The following is a 22,147-nucleotide window of genomic DNA, read 5'->3' on the forward strand; positions in this document are numbered from 1 at the left end:
CAAACACATTTTTCCTTGTTTTTTTTTGGTTTTCATTTTGATTTTTAATTTTTATGGTGGAGTATAGTTGATTTACAATGTTGTGTTAATTTCAGGTATACTGCAAAGTGAATCAGTTATACATACACGTATGTCTACTCTTTTTTAGATTCTTTTCCATATAGGCCATTACAGAGTTTTGAGTTCACTGTGCTATCCAGTAGGTCCTTATTAATTAACTATTTTATATATAGTAGTTTGTATATGTCAATCCCAATCACTCATATTTATTTTTAAAACAGTATTGTGAATTAATCAGTGTCCATAAAATGAACCCACAATGACAAATAGGCTTCCATATCACAGGCTAATGGATGGATCATTAGAGGTTAGTGGTGAAGCACTGTCATGACATGGATGTGATACCTCATCTAGCCTCAGAAGAAGAGAGTGCCATGATCTACTAGTGATGTCTGCCGCAGCATCAGGAGAGGAGGAAGGAGCCTGATGCCATTTATTGATTTGGTGGCAGATGGGAACCTGTCACAAAGAGCACTTTTTTCTTCCTCTCTCAGGAGCTTGACTGCATAGGTGTGAACACCAGTTCTCTCCCATTTATCTTGCATGGGTTTGGGCAAGTCACTTAACTGCTCTTAGTTTTCTTAGCTGTAAATTAGGGATAACACTGAAAGTTGCTCAGTCATGTCCAATTCTTTGTGAACCCACGGACTATAGCCCACCAGGCTCCTCTGTCCATGGAATTCTCCAGGCAAGAATACTGGAGTAGGTAGCCTATCCCTTCTCCAGGGGATATTCCCAACCCAGGTCTACCACATTGTAGGTGGATTCTTTACCATCTGAGCTACCAGGAAAGCCCAAGAACACTGCAGTGGGTAGCCTATCCCTTCTCCAGGGGATATTCCCAACCCAGGTCTACCACATTGTAGGTGGATTCTTTACCATCTGAGCTACCAGGAAAGCCCAAGAACACTGCAGTGGGTAGCCTATCCCTTCTCCAGGGGATCTTCGTGACCCAGGAATTCAACCAGGGTCTCCTGCATTGCAGGCAGATTCTTTACCAGCTGAGCTACCAGGAAGGCCCGTAGGGATAACACTAGACCTACCTTATGTGAAGATTAAAGGGGTTAAATTATGTAAAGCATTATGAGCTATGCCAGGCATATAGCATTTTAAGCATATAACCTATGTAAGTATTAGGTATTATTATTATAATATATTATCATTCCCTTTACCACTGACTTGTGATGGGTAGGTAACATCCCCTGGCCACATTGCTCTCTTTTGTAAAATGGACATAACAGAAAGACGAGAGAAGATGCAATGAACTAGGGTGTGGGAGGGATCTATGCCCCCCAACTACTCTGCAGGCAGGTCAATTTCACAGACTCCCATTGCCCTGGACCAATCAGCGTAGTAGAAGACCAATGACCCCCATCCCCTCTCTTCTTTAGAAATGATTTTCTCCATGGTTTGTGAGAAAATCCAATAAAATTGGATGATATCAATGCAGCATCAACTGTCGCTGAATAGTCAATAGTCATGTGTGACGGATCTCCCCGGATTTGAACTGGGAGGTTCCAAATCATTTTTGTGAAGCATGGGTATGAACCCGGGGGTGTCAGAGTTAGAAGATCCAGCACAAGGGTGGGCCTTGGACCTTGGGCATGTGGATTACCTATTCCAGGTTTCACTTTGGCCATGTGAAGAAATACCCTGTAACTGTGGCAATGTTCTTTCATTTTCATTCTGAAAATGCTTTGAAAGCACTCCCACACCACACCATTGCCAGGTGCAAAAAGGCATGTCTGATCTCACAAGGTGCAGGAAGGTTCTAGAAGGAAGAAATACAATCTGCATTTCTGACGTGCTGTCATAGAACAGGAAACCACCGCACAACATGGTCCCTTTTGTTCATTTAGAACCTAAGACCTTCCTATGATATGCTCCTCTGTCCATGGTATTCTCCAGGCAAGAATACTGGAGTGGGTTGCCATGCCCTCCTCCAGGGGATCTTACCAACCCTGGGATGGACCCTGATTCTCTCACATCTCCTGCATTGGCGGACGGGTTCTTTACCACTAGCGCCGCCTGGGAAGACCTTCCTAAAGATGAACTCTGCTCTGTGGCAAATGATGCTGTAGAGATGTCACAGGACACTGATTCATAATGTTTCTACTTAATGACATTTTGAGACACACAATCCACAGGATTTGATTTTCTTGCCTCTTGCTAGCTCCTCTTTGGTGGCTCTGAATGCTGTTTGACTTAAAAACTATAATTTGGTTGCTGTTTCCAGGTGAGAGTTGGCATCCCAGGGACCATATCTAAATGGAGAACCTAGCAATTCTGTGTATTTAAAAAGAAAGGCTTGCGATACACTGATAAGGCAGAGACAGGGGAGACAGACAACTTGTCAAGCAGCAAAGTTCACAAATAAGCCAGAGCTTCCCAATCAGGGTGCCTTGAGTCAGCCACTACTGGGGAGAGATGCTGGGTCCCTAGTTCCCCCAGCCTCCACGCTACTCCAATACAAACAGCATCATCTTCTACGGCTGTCTTGTCCTGAAGGTTAGGAATAGAGTCCAGCGACATAGGGTGTATAGTGTTCATTTCAGTCTCTGTTTCCGTCAAGTCTTCAGTCACTCTTTACCACCCTCCTCCCTTTACAAATGAGGATCCTGGCGTCTGAGAGAGGGTATGTGACTTCTCCAAGGTCATGGAAAATAACTAAGAGTCAGGAGACGCTCCCAAGCCTTCTCTTTCTCTTCTAATCGCTTCTCTTTTTCTCCTTCCTTCCCTCCTTTCATCCTTTGTTTCTGCTTTTTAATAAATTATATGCATATTTTAACTTGAGAGGAGTAACATAAAATGAAGCAAAATCTACTTCTGTTTCTTTTCTCGTGGAAAATGTGAAAAGTAGGAAGACATCACCCAACCTACCAACATCCAAACATAAATAAGGCTGATTCACATTTTAGCAACTTTTATTCTGTCCCTCCTGCTCTCATCTTTTGCTTGCTGGTGGTGGTGGTCCTTGCTTTGTCTTAATTTTACCATTTCAAATACGCTGTATATACAAGCTTATATTTTACTTTTGTTACTTAGTCCTGTGACCTTCACCTTTGCCCATATTGCTTAATATTTGTAGCCATCATTTTATTTTTTAGTATTGATTTATTATTGTTATTTATTTTGGCTGTGTCAGGTCTCGATTGTGTCACGCGGGATCTTCCACTGCGCCAGGCAGTCTTCTCTAGTTATGGTGTGGGGGGGTGGGATCTTAGCCCCCCGACCAGGGATCGAACTCACACCCCCTGCACTAGAAGGGGGTCTCTTAACCGCTGGCCCACCAGGGAAGTCCCTGCAGACATCATTTTAATAGCCAAGTAATATTCCTCAGTAATAGTCTATCTCATGGGTGAACTATGGATAAGTGTTGAACATTTAAGTTTCTCATTCAAGTTTTCTGATTCTGATTTCTTTACACTTCCACTGGGCCATCCTCTATTACTAGAACTGATGCTCTATTTTATCCCAATTGTACCTGAAATTCTTGATGTCATATCATTCAAACACACTAGTCAGGTGATTAAATGACACAAATAGAACTTGTAAAATTAAATATCATTTTTTAAAATATTTATGTCCTCTGAACCTCAGCCCTCTTTCCTGTATAGAAAAAAAATATCCTTCATCCTATGACAGAGGAGGGACTCTATGATAACCCGAAAGATGAACAAAGCAAACTTGAATGTCCCAAATCCACAATTTCATGAAAATTACCTTCTTGAGTTCTAATTTTATAAAAATTTTAACCTCATGATTTCTAAAGGAAACGATTAAGAGAGAGAACACCAAAAAAAAAAAAAAAAAGGCAAAAATAGAAAAATTCTGTAAATCAGGGCTTCTCTACCTCAAACCGAGCATCACATAATTAATGACAGGTTTTTTAACAGAAAGAAAGTTTCCCTTTTTTCCCTAACATTGTCTTTCTTTTATTTTTTCCAACAGACTTCAAGGCTCATTCTTCACAAACCCTGCCTGGTCTTAGAGCAAGGTAAAAGTTTTTTGGGGTTTTTTTTCCTGATAAATCAGGGTGTAAATTCATGCTGAGGGCTGATGCTTCGTAGCCTTTGCAGTCCCAAAGACTGGGAGCAGGGGTGAGAGTGGGTAGGGGTGCAGGGAGCAGGACCTCCGAGAAGGAGGGGTTCAGGGGCGGTCTCCTAGAAGTCACACACAAAGGACCGCCCAATACTATTCCCCGTTGCCACTCAAGCCACTCACAAGCTGAGAGATGAGCCCCAGGATCCAGAGCCCTGGGCACCCAGAACTATGGAAAGAGCAGGGGCCAGTGAGTCTAGAAAGGAGGTTAGCGTAGGAAAGACGGCCAAGGGCCCTGGGCATCGCTCATAGTGAAGAGGTGCGTGAACGCCACAAGGAAGTTGCCATCTTCCTCGCTCAGGCATATTCCAAGCTCCAAATGATCGTGCAGTGAGTATTCGTGGAACTCCTGCCACAGGGCTTGACCCACACTAGATGGTCACTGCGAGAGCCGTGGACAGAAGCCTCTGTGTGCTCCACTCTGTAGACACCCCTGTGGGGCAGGGGACACGTGAGCTCTGGTTCACAGTCTTCATCCCCTACATCCACCCCAAAGGATGACTGGGGGAAGGCGGTCACTGACCTCCAGCGAGGAAGTGGGTGGACACTAGATACAAAGAAAGCGCAAGGCTGGCTGGGTTACACTGAGAAGCAGGAATGAAACCTGCTGTACTGTGCAGGGAAGACATAGGACATAACTTGAGGACCCAGGGCTCAGTACAGGGGCACCCCCTCCACCTGGTGAGGTCGGCTCCCCACTCCCACCCTCCACCAGCCCCTCTGTATCATGCTTCACACTTTCAGAGGCTCAGCATCTGCCAGGACCACCCCACTATGCCAATCCACAGAGGGAGTGCTTTCTGGAATCCCCTCCACTTCAGCCACTGACACTCACAGAAGCAAGCAATATGATGCTGAAGGGGCCTGACAGTGAAGTGACCGGTCAGGCTGTGATGGAGAACAGAGCCAGGCTGCCTGGGCGTGGATCTCAGCTGCTCCACCCAGCAAGCTGTGTGCTGCAGGGCAGCCACTTTATCTTCTGCCTTGGTGTTCCCATATGTAAAATGGGGACAGGAAGAGTTTCTGCTTCCCCAGGGCTGTGTGTATCTGTGTGTGTGTGCTCACGCACACTCAGTTGTGTCCGAATCTTTGTGACCTCACAGACTGCAGCCTGGGATGCCAGGGATCCTCTGTCCAGGGGATTTCCTAGGCAAGAATACTGGAGTGGGTTGCCATTTCCTCCTCCAGGGGATCTTCCTGACCCAGAGATGGAACCTGAGTCTCCTAGGTCTACCTGCATTGGCAGGCAGATTCTTTACCATTGTGCAACCTGGGGTCGGGCTGTGATGAGGATTAAACAAGTACTTCAACATTCAGAAAACTAAGATCATCACATCTGGTCCCATCACTTCATGGCAAATAGATGGGGAAACAGTGGATGACTTTATTCTTCTGGGCTCCAAAATCACTGCAGGTGGTGATTGCAGCCATGAAATTAGAAGACGCTTACTCCTTGGAAGGAAAGTTATGACCAACCTAGATGGCATATTGAAAAGCAGAGACATTACTTTGCCAACAAAGGTCCGTCTAGTCAAGGCTATGGTTTTTCCAATGGTCATGTATGGATGTGAGAGTTGGACTATAAAGAAAGCTGAGTGCTGAAGAATTGATGTTTTTGAACTGTGGTGTTGGAGAAGACTCTTGAGAGTCCCTTGGACTGTAAGGTGATCCAACTAGTCCATCCTAAAGAAGATCAGTCCTGAATATTCATTGGAAGGACTGATGCTGAAGCTGAAACTCCAATACTTTGGCCACCTGATGCAAAGAGCTGACTCATTGGAAAAGACCCTGATGCTGGGAAAGATTGAGAACAGGAGGAGAAGGGGACGACAGAGGATGAGATGGTTGAATGGCATCACCAACTCAATGGATATGGGTTTGGGGGGACTCCAGGAATTGGTGATGGACAGGGAGGCCTGGCGTGCTGCAGTTCATGGGGTCACAAAGAGTCAGACACGACTGAGCGACTGAACTGAACTGAACTCATGGGGGCGCAGTGGAGCCGTGGTTACCACCTGGGGTAGGTGCAGTAAGGGCTGTGGGTCACTGTTAGCCTTCATTCTGCTCCCCAAGAGCCACCACGTAGAAAACTTAACACATGTAGAACAAGGAGCAGGATTCCTGGTCAGCTTTGTTCTCAGCACAAGCACCTGTCCGGTCTTTCAGCTGTACTGCTGCTGAGTGTGCTTCTGTTCCCAGGCCTGGTGGGGGAGCCCCAGGCCTCCCCTGGGTCTGCCTCCAGGCAGTTCAGTTTGGCTCCCCAGGGTCCAAGGCTGAGCATGGGTGCTCAGAGAGGCCCTGGATTTTCCTCACCTAAGGCTGCTGAGAGACTGAAATCTCCATAAACCCGTTTGGCCAAGAAGTGTCCCATGGGTGTGTGTTTGCTAAGGTCAGCGGGGAGGGGGCACAGACTCAAGTCAAGTGTTTCCTGGGTTCCTCGTAAGCAGGAAAGCACGGGCCCCCAGCCCACGCACTTCTGCACGCCTGCCGTGAAGGTGCCCGGGCACACACCAGGCCCCGTCCCCACTGTGAGGCAGCTGCAGGAGCGGACATGGTGGAATCTAGGACCAGGGACCCCGTCCCGCATCCCTGCATTGCTGATAAAGCAGGGCGCTGGTGTTTGGCAACGCAGTCTGGTTTCCCAGGTGCTGAGGTCACAGCAGATCCCTGGCAGGCACCCCAGAGGACCCTGCATGGTTCCAGCCCTGGGCAGGCGTGGCAGGGAGGGCAAGTGTGCATGAGAATGAGCATGACTAGAGTGGCCCTCTGTGACCTCAAGCACAATCCTGGTGCTGGTCAGCCGGCCGCTTTGACTTCTCATGGTCTGTCCACAGGGACTTATATTATCTCCTTGAGTCCCAGCAACATCCCACCAGCAGGATAAGACACTGAGCTCAGAGGAGTCCCCTGATGTGGACTCGAGGCCTGGAGCAGGGCAAGACTTGACACCTGCTGGAAAAGCTCGCCCTTCTCCACTAGTTCTCGACCCCTGTGGTCACTTGACTGAAACCCGCACATCTTACCGCTTGCCCCGGGGCCCCTACCCAGTAGCACACCCTGAGAACACAGCCACTCTGCCCGGGCCCATGGGCCAGCACAGACCTGCCCCCAGGCCCCAGGAGGTGGCACAAATCTGCCTGTAACGCCCGCAGATGCTGAAGGGAGAACGGCGTTCCCGTGGGGACTTCCCTGCATCAGGGAACCCTGAGCCCCACAAGGAACCAGCCCATCTCGTGAAGGGCCATTGAACTTCTTACTTTCCCTCTAAAAACAACACTGCCTCTAAGAGCCAACACTGCCCACTCTCATTTTGTCCTCACCTATGGAGATCTGGTGCGGGGGGGAAGTATGATTCTCTAAAAAGTGCGGAACACCGGGGTATGGGCGTCTCTTTGAATTATGGTTTTCACCACTTGGTTACCATGCGGGAAGCTGCCCTGTAACACAAGGAGCCCAGCCTGGCACTCTGTGACTGTCTAGCGGGAGGGGTTGGGTGGGGTGGGGGGGAGTTCAAGAGGGAGGCGATATATGTATACTTCTGGCTGAGTCGCGATGTTGGACAGCAGAAACCAACACAGCATAGTAAAGCAATTATCCTCCAATTGAAAAAAAAAATGGTGTGGAAACCAAGGCATGGAGAAGTCAAGGGGCTTACCCAAGGTTACGCCACTCTACTCCAAAGAGCCAAGACTCCAACTTGGACCAGCCGACCCCAAAATCTACTTTCTTTCTACCATCCATAGTCACTGCCCCCCTTATCAGCTGGGCATTTCCCTCATGCCTGTCTCTGCCAAGGGGGCCAGTCGACATGACAGGACTTCAGGGTCAAAAGCCCCTCTCATCCCTCTGATGTGGTTTCCTGCCTACTCAGCAGAGATTCCTGAGGAAGGGCACGGTGCGGGGCAGGGTGCTGGGGCCCCTTTTCGATCCCGAGCTCCCCGGCAGCAGGGTCTGCGCCTGACACCCGAGGGCCTGTCCTCGGGCCCTGCAAAACCTTCCCTGAAAATGGTGTGTGCAGTGGGTGGACTGGCAGGCACAGACCCCAGTGCTTGACTTGAAGCACTGCTCTGGTTTGCCTGAGGCAGCCATGAGGCGGGAAGGGCGACTGGAATGAGCAGGGTGGTGAGCTGGCAGGGGCAGAGAATGTTCTGGAAGGTTGGACTGTCTATTATGGAAGCCTGGCCTGCTGGCCTTTGAAGGCGTCTGCAGACTCTTTCACTCTAAGTGAAGCAGCAGCTGGCACCCAGAATGGCCCACAGGGCTATTTTCCATTCCCCTGTGATGGTCCTGGGATGGGTGGAAGTCTGCGTGGGCCAGGGAGCAGCCGTCACCACCCCAACCTCCCCACAGGCAGCAGCCGTGGGGTTTCTAACCCGGCCCCTGCCTGGAGGTGGACCATCTGTGGCTGGCATCCCTCGGGTAACCACCTTCTTCACTGTCCCTCCTCCCATCCCCTGAATCTGCCAGCAGCAGGCCTCTTCTCGAGGACACGATGCCATCTACATCATTTGTGAAGCACGAGGGAGAGTTTCCACCCTCCCAGGACCAGAGTACACAGACGGAGTGGATGTATGAAAGCAAGATGGGTAAGGGACCCCGCACCCCACATCCACCTCGAGGCCAGGCTCCAGGGGTGCCGGGGAGACGTGGCCTCGCAGATGTCCCATGGAGGTGGAACATCTAGGCTGGAGCATCACCAGTCAGATTGATGATGCATACTGCTTCCTGGGCCATCCTGTCCCTGTGACCCCCCGCTTCCCTTCATCCTAGACCCCCCTCAGAGAAAGAGCATCAGCAGAGTGCTAAGACAAACACCTTCTCCCATCTCCCCCCCTTCATTCGTTTTTCTGTTCTTGTTCCACTTGAACACAGGCCCTATTTCCCGCGGGGACACAGACCATTTCCTTCCCAGATTACAGGCCAGTTCCCCGGGGACAGAGCCCATCTCTAAATAATCACGTGGTGAGAGGACTGGGACCCACCCCAGAATCTCCGTCCGAGCGTGCGGTCAAAGCCCGCCCTGGTTCAGAACAAGCCAAGACCATCCATAGCAGGAATTTGTGTGGCCACAATTAGGAGACACTCAAGAGACAGCACGACTGAAGCGACTTAGCAGCAGCAGCAGCAAGAGACAGTTTGGCAAGATTGCACTGAGGATCTTAATTCTCAGCCCAGTTAAGCCCAAAGGCCCTTTGCCCTAGGATCCTGGGAATGCACCCCTGAACAGCATCTTCTCTCACCATGATTAATAATTTAAACCCAGCCTTAGTGAGATTGATCCATCACAGATTCACACATTAGTTTCACATCTGTAGTCATGGCAGCAGTGAATTAGATTCCTGACCGGTACCTCACTTCCCTGCCCCCATCCGTGCCTGCTCGATTTTGTAGTTCAAATGTGGCTTAAATGAAATTAGAAGCCAGAAACCCTATGAGGGAGAAGGGGCAGTGGAGGCAAGCCCACACAAGCCAGGAGTTCCAGGGTGCTAGCTGCCAGCACACGATGGGGAGGATTTTACAGGCTAAGTCGGTGCATGTGGGGTTTGTGTCAGGGTTTGTGCTCTGATGGAGCCCCGAAAACTGGAACCATTTCAGAGTCAGTAAGCGTGATGGCTGGGAAAAAAAATCTGAGCACTTATCTAAATATTCATAAGCAGGATTCTGGAAGTCATTTACTGGGTAATCGCCTGTAAAGTGCCAATGCTAAGCTTGAAAGGTGGTGGGATAGGAAAAGGAGACAGAGGGAGGCTGAGGTGGGGGAGGGGAGCACCAGAGCCTGTTCACTCCACGGGGCACCTTCCTTCAGAGGGAGGCCCTCTGGAAATCAATGTTTCATTTGTCATATTCATTCACGATCCTTTTGGTCTCCAGGCTTAATTATAGAGCCAGTCACGTCTGGATCTAATTTAGGTTTTAAGTGCTCTGTGCATTTGGACTGTAGGGGCATGTTTTCCAGCCAAGTCTCTTTCCACTACTGAGTTCCTTTGTGATGACACCGCATGACGTGTGGGATCTTAGTTTCCCCAACCAGGGATGGAACTGGGGTGCCCCCTGCAGTGAAGTGTGCCATCTTAACCACTGGGCCACCAGGGAAGTCCCCCGCGTGTGTTTAGTGTTTAGCACAAGTCTGGCCACCCACAGCAATACCTACTGATCAGATCCTGTGATGCTGGTGGCCTGGACCGAAGGTGTGGAGTATTGAGCCTCTAAGCCAGGGTCAAGGTCACACCCCAGGCTCCTACAGAGACATGAGGGGTGGTGGCTACAGCCGAGATTGGAACACAAGAAAAGTCAGCAATTTCCTAAAATTTACGAAGGTTTTTCTTTTCCCTTCTGCCCATGGTTTACAATCAATCTTTTGGAGGGTGTTAAAATAATAACTGGACAGATTTTACTGGCAATAGCTACATGATTGTGTCTGGCCAGTGGAATGGAGCAAAGAGGCTCATTAAGAGACTTCTCTGAAAGAGTGAAGAGTGAAAAGGAAGCGATGGGGAGTGGGGTGCAAGGGGAACCCCAGAAGCATGGAGCTCCAAACAGGAGGTCAAATCTAGTTAGGAGAAGGTGGAGGAGAGTGACACAGGGAAGATGCTCCGTGTGTGATGGAGACGTACCCCCGCCATGAAGAAAAGCCAGTCCCCCTGTAGCTGGAGGACAGGATACTAAGGGTTCCTGAGCATAGCAGATGCAAAAAAAAAATCTGATTGGCCCAGGGCAAAAGCCGCCCATCCACTAGTTGGAGAAACACAACTGAGGCTAAAGCAACTCAAAGTGCTGGTTTTGTCGGGGGCAGAGGGTTCCCAGGGGTGAGCGGAGGTGAGTGTTGGCGGTGATGGTGCTCAGGGTCCAGGACTGGGCATCCCCAGCACCCACTGCCTGTAAAGATGCAGATTCCCAGGCTTTCTTAACAATCCCTGCCTGCATCCTTAACAAGATCCCCAGAAGATTCTCAGCACAAGAGTGAGAACCAGCGAAGCTCTAGGGCAGAATGGGTTTCATGGGTGATAGATTCCTACTTTAAAGCCTCTTTTTATTATGGGACTATTCAACCCCATACTCTCCATGGAGCTGAAACTCACCATTCAAAACACTAAGGTCATGGCATCTAGTCCCATCACTTCATGGCAAATAGATGGGGAGACAATGGAAATAGTGACAGACTTTATTTTCTTGGGCTCCAAAATCACTGCAGACAGTGACTACAGCCTGAAATTAAGACACTTGCTCCTTGGAAGAAAAGCTGTGACCTAGACAGCATATTAAAAAGCAGAGGCATCATTTTTCCGACATAGGTCTGTATAGTCAAAGCTATGGTTTTTCCAGTAGTCATGTATGGATGTGAGATTTGGACCATAAAGAAGGCTGAGCACTGAAGAATTGATGCTTTCAAATTGTGGTGTTGGAGAAGACTGTTGAGAGTCCCCTGGACAGCAAGAAGATCAAACCAGTCAATCCTACAGGAAACCAACCCTGAATATTCATGGGAAGGACTGATGCTGAAGCTCCAATCCTTTGGCCAACTCATGAGAAGAGCTGACTCATTGGAAAAAAACTTTGATGCTGGGAAAGACTCAAAAAGGAGAAGGGGGCAGCAGAGGATGAGACAGTTGGATGGCATCACTGACTCAGTGGACATGAATCTGAGCAACCTCTGGGAGATAGTGGAAGACAGAGGAGCCTGGCAATGCTATAGTCCCAGGGTCACAGAGTCAGACAGGACTTAGTGACTGAACAACAAATTCAACCCCAGGCACCAGAGACAGCATTTTACATGGACTCTATAAACAGCACTTTGAAACAAACATGGAGGTATAACACCCAGATAAATAAATCCTTGAAACCTATTACTACAGAGAGTGGCAGGTCTGACACGGAAGGAATGCTAAAGCACCAGAAATGCCTCATGGCTTGGGTGATGAAGCAGGCTGGAGGAGGACCGGAACGACTATTTATGGCCCCAGGTGTCTACACCGCCAAGCACAGAGCAGGATCATAAACAAAGTATACCAGAAATTCTAACACAGAGCATTATATCCCCGCTGGTAGAAATCCTCAAAACTTGGTGCCCCCCCAACACAAAATAAGCGCCTATAAATATTTGTTACATGCTTGTGAAATTGCTGTTGAGTCCTCATCAGACTCCCGATCATGATGATGAGAGGGTGCACCCTTCCCTCAAGAGACGGTCTTGGTAGGCAGGGAGTTGTATGCAGACATTCATACACATGGAGAACAGCCTAAGATCAACCTGGGCCAAATATTGAGAGCAAAATGACCAGGAGGAGCCATCACAGGATCAGTAAGAACCGATCAAGGACTTCCCTGGTGGTCCAGTGGTTAATAATCTGCCTGCCAATGCAGGGGACACAGGTTCCATCCCTGGTCCGGGAAGACCCCACATGCTGAGGGGCAATGAAGTCCATGAGCCGCAGCTACTGAAGCCTGCCCGCCTAGAGCCTGTGCTCTGCAACAAGAGAAGCCACCGCCATGAGCAGCCCACACGCGGCCGCCACGAAGTGCGGCCCACGCCAGCCGAGACTAGAGCAAAGCCCGTGCAGCAACAAAGACGCTGTATGGCCATAAATAAACACTTTAAGAAAAAAGAACAGATCAAGTGATGCTGGCTCTTATGTCACTTTTTGACAAGGTCATTAGATCAGGAGCTGTGGTAAAGCAGGAGGCCTGAGTTCCAAAACATGTTTCATTTTCAGAGCCTTCCTGATGTTCCTATAGACAAGGTAGACAAACACGAGGTGGGAGCATCATGATCACAACAGCATGAGCACTGTGGAATAAGCATCCAAAGAGTCTGTTTAAGGATCGAGTCCATCCGTTTTCCAGTTGGGGGCCACGGGGCTCCGTCCAGCACAATATTTTATCATAGACTCAGATACAGATGTAGGAGGAATACTGATATCTGTACACAACTGGAAGCGGTTGAGTCATGATGATAATGTGATCAGATTCTGAAAGATCTTGACAGCCAGAAACACTGGATCAGGACTGGCTAAATAAAATAGAATGCTCCTTTAGATTAGACCCTGCTTGTAGGCCCACAAATACAGAAAGGAGAAGGACAAGGTGGGGGAGCCCTGTCTGCTCTAGATTTACTCAACCACAGGCTCCATAAGTCAACAGGATGACTGATGTGACGGCCAGAAGGTTGATATAAGCAGAAACAACTACAAGGGTATGTAGAGGGAGATGAGTCCTGCTCCAGCCTGCACAAGAGCAGCCCAGGGCGCTGCTCACTTAGAAGCATTCCACCCTCCATGGGGACCAGAAGTGGACTAGCTGGGACTCAGAGGAGAAGCTGGTATGAGGCCGGCCTGGAGGTAACATCACCACAGAGAACTGCTAAAGCAAACGAGGCTGTTAAGTCTGGAAGACACATGAGTCTGAGACAGAATAAGTGCCTTCGAATATCTGATGAGCTGCCACACAAAACGAGAAAACGAGACCTGGCCTACCCACCTGCACAGAAGGGCTAGAACAAGGCAGCTTGAGGAAAACTGGTTAAGAAAAGGAAATGGGTCCTGACAGCCAGAGCCATGCACGGTAGAATGCATGTTCTTAGTAGTCAGAGAACTACTTCCCTGGTGGCTCAGACGGTAAAGCATCTGCCTACAATGCGGGAGACCCGGGTTCGATCCCTGGGTCGGGAAGATCCTCTGGAGAAGGAAATGGCAACCCACTCTAGTACTCTTGGAGAATCCCCTGGACCTAGGAGCCTGGTGGGCTACAGTCCATGGGGTCGCAGAGAGTCAGACACAACTGAGCGATTTCACTTTCACTTTTCGGTAGTCAGAGAGCTCTCGGTCTCTGGAGGGCTCAGTCTTAGCTGATGGGCTGGCAGCATGGATCCTGCCCTCGTCAGGGAGGCTTTGCCTTCATAGACAAGATCCATGTCCACAGAAAGGGCTCAAATCCTAATGCTCCCATGAGCAGGGAAGCAGAGGTGGGTGCAGCTTGCCTCGGCTTTCCTATCATGGGCCTGCTCCTCCCTGCTATTAGGAATGGAATGGTGTGTGTGGTGTTTGTGTGTGTGGTGTGTGTGTGTGTGTGTGGTGTGTGGGTGTGTGGGTGTGTGTGTGAGAGAGAGCAGGGATCACAAAATTCTAGAAAACATTGGCTCAGATGGTAATGAATCTGCCTGCAATGCGGGAGACCAGAGTTTGATCCTGAGTCAGGAAGATCCCCTGGAGAAGGGAATGGCAATCCGCTCCAGTAGTCTTGCCTGGGAAATCCCATGGACAGAGGAGCCTAGCAGGCTACAGTTCATGGGGTTGCAGAGTCAGATATGACCAAGCAACTAACACTTCCACTTTCAACCAAGAACTTCAGGAAAGTTCTCAAAAACTACAGTAGCCTCTTGTGGCATAACTCATCTGTACTAGCCAGGCCCCAGGGCCTCCCCACTGGCCCTCATTCTGCTCCTCTCTGGAAGCCGTTGACCACAGAACACCAGAGACACGCACTTCCTACAGCAACAGGAGCACCCCATTATAAGCCTACACGGCCTGGAAGCCACTTGGCTCTGTGGTCCCTATAGAAGGAGAAATATCCCTCAGGTCTCCCCAGCCATTCCCTCTGTCCTGGGGACCCTAACTGACCAGACAAGAAGAGGGCCTGCATTTCCCAGCCACTGTTTACTGCAGCCCCAGAGTAAGGCAGCAAAGCTAAGAGGAGGAATTGGGCAGAGGAAGCATGCAGTATGTACCAGCAGTGGCCTCCAACCCAAGTTTTCTCCTCTGTGGATCAACTTTGGGTGCTAAGAAAGAACCTCAGACCCTAACTGTCCAGTATGAACCCACTGAAAAGTATAAGGTTAAACCTGTCAATGGCCATCATCGTCTGTCTTTTAACAGTACTTTCAAAATCAAGATCTCTAAGAGACGAAGAATCAACAATGATGCTGGCCACCTTCAAGTCTGAGTCACAAGGTATCATTTTAACTTTATAATTTTACAATGATTTTAAATGACTCGTGGAAGCTTCAGGTCCATCTATGAGATGGTGAGAAGCACAGAATTAGCATGTCCCAAGCCAAAGAGAGTCCTCGTGCGATCATTTTAGACTAGGGCAGCCTTCATTAAGGTCAGTGGGCCAAAGCCTTATTTCTAGAACTTGATGTCAAGGCTCAGGGAAGAAACTTCACCAAAGGGTAAAATGCTTTTAATTGTGAGTTAAAATTGAGTTTTGAAAGGGGAGGGAATACTATTTACCACTAGAGTTAGAAAGGATGATAATGGATTACCCATACTCAATTTGTTCCATGACATCTTCTGTGTATGAAATTATATTTATTGTGTACCTACCATGTACTCAGCAGTGGTATGTCCATCTTCATATGGACAAAGCTATCCTACCCTCTCAGAACGTAAACTCTAATGGAAAAGATGAACCATGAACCAATGGAGGGGACTCGATGTGTGCTGAGCATAAGCTACCGCTCCAACAGCTGAAAATCACGGGAGCCTCTTATCCTAGAATATGCAGTCTCCGTCCTGGTCTCTCCAGACATTTAAGGGTGAAGAGTTCACCATTCCACCTCCTATTAATCATTTTTCCTATTTGTTTTCAGCCTTTGTTCCCAGTGAAGAACCCCAAATGGCAGAAAACGGTGAGTCCCACAGAACCTAACCAAAGATTCCTGCTCCCTGCAGAGTGTCTGGGAATGGTGCCCCCCGGGTGGGCGGGTGCCTTGCTGGTCTGGCCAGTGCTGAGTCCTAGAGAGAATCGAGGGAAGTGCTGGGCACACAGTCCACGAACCTGGATGTGCTTCCCTGACCTTAACTGAAGAGGGGAGATAGAAAGAGAGTCTTGGGAGTGAGAAAGAATGGCCTGGGAACAGCCCAGAAGTCCATCTCTCTACCCAAGGTCTGTATAGGGACACCCACATTTCAAGAGGGGCCAGCCAGTCAATTACTAGCTTCTCTGAAGTCTGGGCAGCAGGGCTTAACTGGGATGCATGGGTCCTTCCAGACAGACTCATTCCATGGCACTTTGGCAGGGAATGAGTTAGAGCCCTCAAATGGTACCCTTAGAGCCTGATTCAGTTTTTATTAAAGGAGGGGACAGCTGAATCATCTGAGGGAGAAGGACAGGGGAGCAGGTTGGGTTTTGGTGGCAGAATCCTAACTTGTACACATCGCTCCACCAAAGTCCTACAATTAACCAGACCTAGTCTATGGTTTGGAGGCAGGTGTGGTAAACCACTCCGGTATTCCAACCTGGAGAATCCCATGGACAGAGGAGCCTGGCAGGCTACAGTCCATGCGATCACAAAGAGTGGGACACGACTGAAGCGACTTAGCACGCACACACCCTTTTATTGAATAGAAACAATGGAGCGATGGTGAATTGCTGGGATGGGGGCAGGAAGGAGCAGGGTAACCTGCACAGGAGGCTTATCAAACAAACTCTCACTCTAGAATCTTCTGGATCTTATTCCATTTCCAGAGAGGAGAGAGCCAGGGTAGGCTAGTGCTGCTCAGACCTTCATGTGCAGAGCATTCACCCAGGCCTTGTGTTAAAACGCAGACCCTGAGTCCAGGGGCCTGAGGGTCCGCGTTTCTCACAAGCTCCCAGCAGCAGCTCCTACAGGCAGGGTGGAGAAGCAGACAAGAGGCCCGAGTTTCACCCTGTGCCCACTTCTCCGAGCCGGCCCGGGGGCAGTCACCTACTGCTTCTCTCCTCCGTGTCCTGGTTTAGAACGTGGGGATCTGGCCTGCCCAGCAAACACACAGGACTCCAATATCCACCCCAAATTCAGGAGGCATCCTTCTGTCAGGAAAAAAACAGCTGTCAGAGGTGAGCTTTTGACTGGGAGGAGAGGAGTTAAGACTTGTTGGTAATCAGTCCGGGAGAGAGGTCCCACTCCAGGGAGTGCTGTGTGCCCGGCTTCGTCGCGTTGGCGCTGGTCCCCTGAGCCGCCCTGAAGTCCGCTACATGGATGAGGGGCCCAGGGTGCAGAGGGCTGAGAGACCCGCTGGGAAGGCCCTGGTAACAGGGCCACCACTCGGGAACCTGGCCTGACACCTCCCCCGCCTCCCCAGGCCTCCCATAGGAGAGACTTCGAGGGAAGATAATCCCACTAGAACAAAGGTAGAGGTTGACAGAAATCCCCAAAGGGAAAGTTAATTAGGACTAAAGCTCTTCCTTCTCCTCCTGCCCCAGTTAAGGCTGCGTTACTGAGGATTGACTGGGCTTGTCTTGACATGTAGACGGGGGCCGGTTGATGCTGCTGCTAAGTCACTTCAGTCGTGTCCGACTCTGTGCGACCCCATAGACGGCATTAGTAAGGTTAATGATTTCGAGGAAACAAATGGCTCTGAACATGGCTGATCCCAATTCCGGCCTGCCAAGTCCCCTTCTTCCCTTGACAAACACTTCTTTTTCACCCCCCCTCAAATTAAGTGTCTATTATTCAATAAAGCCTATTAAAAGACGGCACTGACAAATCACAGGGGGCTGCTGAGCTAGCAGGGTCAGAGGCAGGCTCCTCTCCTCCGTGGCCGGCAGGCACGTCCTCAGAGAATCTTGCTCGGGGGCTCTGCACCTGGCCTCCCCAGACTCACATTCTATCAGCTCCTCCACTACTTCTCCTAAGGGCTTGCCTGAATCCCCGTGGGTTCTCGTCAGGTTTTCTCAACAAGAAGAAACTTCTCCAAGCCACAGCCCAGGTGGACAGCCTGGGGACGCAGTGTTCTGGAATGTAGCCGGAAGGGCCCCTGCCTTTGCCAGTTGTGAGCCCCTCAGTGGAGAGGGTGTGTGCTTGGAAGGACTTGGCGGGAAAGAACTAACAGCGTGGGGGCAAGGGGGTACTCTGGCCACACAGGGGCCCCTGCAACGAGGCAGGTTTCCACCAGGAACAAGCCAAGGCTGGGGTGGGAGGTGTGCAGGCAGAGAGGCCCCTGGCCTGATGTCAGGACAGGCAGATCCAGCTGGGTGGAGCTCACCATCCCTCCAGAGGCCCAGAGGAGTCAGCGTTTCCGTTACTGAACTAAAGTCCAGAGGCAGTGCAGAGATATCATGTATGGAAATCACAAAGAATGCCCCCTCCACCCCCAGAGACCCAACAGGGACATACATCAGACAGACTCAGGCAACCCAGCGCCACTCCCGGTAGATGTTCAGGGCTTTCTGGATGGCCCAGCAAGCAGGGGCTGGTGTCATCCTGGAGCCAAGACAGAGGCCACCATAATTTCCCCGGGGATCCAATCATCGTGTACGAGCCCTGTCCCCCCAGCTCCGCCTCAGGATCCACACCTTTCCCGGAGCGGGGAATCCAGGCCCAAGTTGTAATTATCCGTTCCTCCATTCAATTTGCACCCCGTCCACACTGGAGGTCTCCAGCCCCTCTCCTGGCCCACCGTCACCAGGCTGTGGTTGACCTTGAGAACAAAGGCATCTGCTATCTCCCAGAGACTTTTTTTTTTTTTTTAGCTCACTAGCTTGGGGATTCTCTCTTACGCTTTAATTAGCAATTATGAACCATCTACAATTCTGGAGATGGGCAATTTTTGACAAAACTGACAGGAGATGGGAATATTTCTCAGGATTTCCAAGAGAAAATCACACTCAGAATAAATCTCTCTGGGAATAAGATCTAAATTCCTCCCCGGGGCCTACTAGGTCCTCCATGAGCTGGCCTTGGCCCTCCCAGCTCACCTCACTCTCACTCCCCTCCACACATCCTGCGCCTCCTGCAGTTTGTCAGATACCTCAACATGCTCCCACTCCCTCCCACCTCAGGGCCTTTGCACCTCCTCTGCCCCCTGCCAGGGGTGGTCTTCCCCAGCCATCTGCCTGCTCACTCCCTTGCTTCGTGCAGGACTCACTCAAATGTCACTTTGTCAGATGCACCTTCCCTGACCACCAGAAACACACACTTTCCTAAATCTGCCACTGAGATACCCTTTCATTCCTGTTTTACTAATGTCTCCAAGTCAAATTTTAAGTGGTTTGATGAATTTAAAGTCTTATTGATGACCTATGCATTTGTAGTTAAAAGGTCAAGTGTAAATGCCATAAATCTGTTTCTCTTTTTGTCTTTGTTTGTTTGTTGTTTTGGCTCCTTTTCCAAATGCCTCTCCTTTGGCCGTGCCTTCCACCATTGAAAGCCATGGAGTTTGATTACAAAGAGAACTTTTGGGATCGTGTATTAAAAGACCCCATTGGCACACTGGAAGGTGATGAGGTCTTCAAAGATGAAGTAAGCTGGGTTGAAAACTGGGAACACTGGCTCTGAACGTTGGGGTAGGGTGGCCCGGGGGCCAGCTAGACATTGCGTCTTGAGCCCCGGGAGTCACAGCGTTGCTCCGCTGTTATCACAGCCCAAGAGAGCTTCTCTTAAAACAGGCTGAAGTGTAAATGACATGCGTTAATCCAAAGAGGGTCAAAAGAAAGCCGAGGATGACACCACAAGGCCCTGCATTCAGTAACATGAATAAAACCCCCTCTAGATTGCTTTTGAAGGCAGCAAAGTTAAAAACAAAACACACAAGCTACCCAGATACTTATTAATAGATCAGGGCAAACCGCTCTTTGTAGAAACCTTGTGTAAAAATGAGGTTAGATCCTGGAAACATGGACTAGATGTAATTTTCCTGCTAAGCAATGGTGGCTCAGACAGTAAAGAATCTGCCCACAATTCAGGAGATCTGGGTTTGATCCCTGGGTGGGGAAGATCCCCTGGAGAAGAGAATGGCAACCTGCTCCAGTGTTCTTGCCTGGAGAATTCCATGGACAGAGGAGCCTGGTGGGCTGCAGTCTATGAGATTGCAAAGAGTCAGACACGACCGAGCGACTAACACACATATACACACCACTTAAAATTCTAGACATTATATATAAACAAACACAAGGAGCTTTTAAAAGACAGAGAAAAGAAGGCAGACTGTCAAGGGACTGTGAGATCCAAGGAACAACATGGCGGTGAGTTTCTGAGTTTTCTGTTTGCTTCCTCCTGAAAAGACCACAATCAGAAACGCCAAAAAGCATAGACCAAAGCCCCCCAAAAAAGCCTACCATCTCCAACTGAAGGACCAGGCATGGAGCAGCCCAGAAGATGGAAACTTCAGACAACAGCATCCTCAGTGCAAACCCCGCAACAAAGAGCAATGGAGCATAGCCCACAGATCTGAGTCCTGCCCCCACACTTTTCAAAGCAGCACAGAACCAGCCCTGGAAGTTTAATGGCAGTCCTTTCCCAGCTGTATCCAATAACTAGAAACACCATGGGAAGCTCCAAAAACTTGAATAGTTTTACATCTACAGAAAGTTTTGTACTGTCTTTACTGCACAAATGTTTTGCCTGCTAATGCAGCTTGGTGGCTATAATTTCCTGTGTCAACTTACCTCCAAGGCTTCCAACACCTGTTTATTCAAGTTATATATCCTTTCCACTATAGCTGAGAAATTTTCTCAGGATTGTAGGTACTAACTACAATCACAAAAGTGAGAGCTTGTGTCTCTGAAACTCAAAATTAAGCAGATACATTTTCCTGAACTTAAAAAGGCTGGGGGCGGGGAGGCGGGGGGGACGGCGAGGAATAACCGAGGCATTTAGTTTTTGCTCTTACTTTAAATTGAAAAAAATTCTCTGATTTCAGTTCTTATTTAACCCTAAATTCCTTACTTTCCAGACATGCTTCTATACACTTATATTAATAAGAAGCAAAAGTATTTTTGCTCAGCCGTGCCCAACTCTTTGCAACCCCATGGACTATAGCCCACCAGGCTCCTTGTCCATGGCGATTCTCCAGGCAAGAATTCTGGAGTGAGCTGCCATGCCCTCCTCCAGGGAATCTTCCCCACCCAGGGATTGAACCCAGGTGTCCTACATTGCAGCACATCCTTTACCATCAGAGCCACCAGAGAAGCCCGTTTTAATAAGAAAAAAACCTACTGGTTTTTCAAATACTGAACTACCATGTCAGACGGTGGAGAAGGGATTACGTGAACTTAGATTCATGGCACTGAATATACTAAGACAGGAATGTAAACTCAGGCATTTTAGAGAGATTTTTTTAGCAAGAATTGAAATCGAAAGGAATTGTTTTAACTAGAAGCAAAATTTTCAAAAACCTTCAGTGCACCTGTCAACTGAGGTTCTGTGTGTCTGGTGGGGCTGCAGCCGTAAGCCAAGGGAACACCTCCCATGGAGCCGTGTGAGGTTCTGGATGAGAGAGGATGCTGGGAGGCTTCTGGGTGACACGCGGCCTGTGTACGTGAGCCCCAGTCACAAACACCTTGCCTTGCCATCTCAGGGACTTGCTCAGGTGACAAAGTATGGCACAGAGAGGGGGGGCACGACCCCCTGCTGTCTACACCACCTGGCCTCCAAAGATCAGACACTTAGGTGAGTGACGGGGCAGCACTTGTGGCCGAGCTACAGTAAAACCTGAAAAGCACCATTTCTCCAAGAAATCCCATAGGCGGCAGATGTGCCCAAACAGGGCCAGAGCAGGACAGAAGGAATGGAGTCAATGCCACAGGATACCTGCAGCTGAAAGACTTGTCTGTGTGGACTTCCGAGGCCTTTGGGAGGGGGAGCACCAGAAGCCACTGAAGTTCCCACAGGAGAGACGTCGCTGAGGTCCTTTGACTTGGAGGCAGCCATCAACCTACACCGTGGTTATTCTGACGGTGGCATCTGACAGATCTCACATGCCTCGGGGCAACCCAGCCCAAGCGCGACAACTACCAAGCTGCAACGATTGAGCCCACACTCTACAAGAAAAGCCACCACACTGAGAAGCCTGCACATAGCAACTAGAGAGTAGCCCCTGCTGGCAGAAACTAGAGAAAGCCCTCAGGCAGCAACAAAGACCCAGCACAGCCAAAAATAAAATAAAAAATAAAAAAAGGACTCGTGAAAGATCAGCCTGGGCAATTGGGTCATTGCTCCAACTCAAGGGAGGAATGGTCCACAATAAAGAATTAAGAGGCAGAAATTTTGGGACCACAAGCCTTCACCTCA

General features: G+C 49.4%; 2 protein-coding genes across 2 annotated transcripts in view; one reads left to right on the forward strand and one right to left on the reverse strand.

The window, feature by feature from the left end:
- Positions 1-22,147, reverse strand: part of CBY2 (chibby family member 2) — a 138,876-nt gene that overhangs the window by 82,492 nt on the left and 34,237 nt on the right. The gene's annotated exons all lie outside the window — the stretch shown is intronic.
- Positions 1-22,147, forward strand: part of ERICH6B (glutamate rich 6B) — a 76,458-nt gene that overhangs the window by 25,416 nt on the left and 28,895 nt on the right. Inside the window, exon 4 of the mRNA XM_044926992.1 lies at positions 8,033-8,169. Within this exon, the coding sequence (XP_044782927.1) occupies positions 8,033-8,169 (137 nt within the window). The remainder of the gene's footprint in view (positions 1-8,032; positions 8,170-22,147) is intronic.

Source organism: Bubalus bubalis, chromosome 13 (genome assembly GCF_019923935.1).
Source record: "Bubalus bubalis isolate 160015118507 breed Murrah chromosome 13, NDDB_SH_1, whole genome shotgun sequence".
NCBI lineage: Eukaryota > Metazoa > Chordata > Mammalia > Artiodactyla > Bovidae > Bubalus > Bubalus bubalis.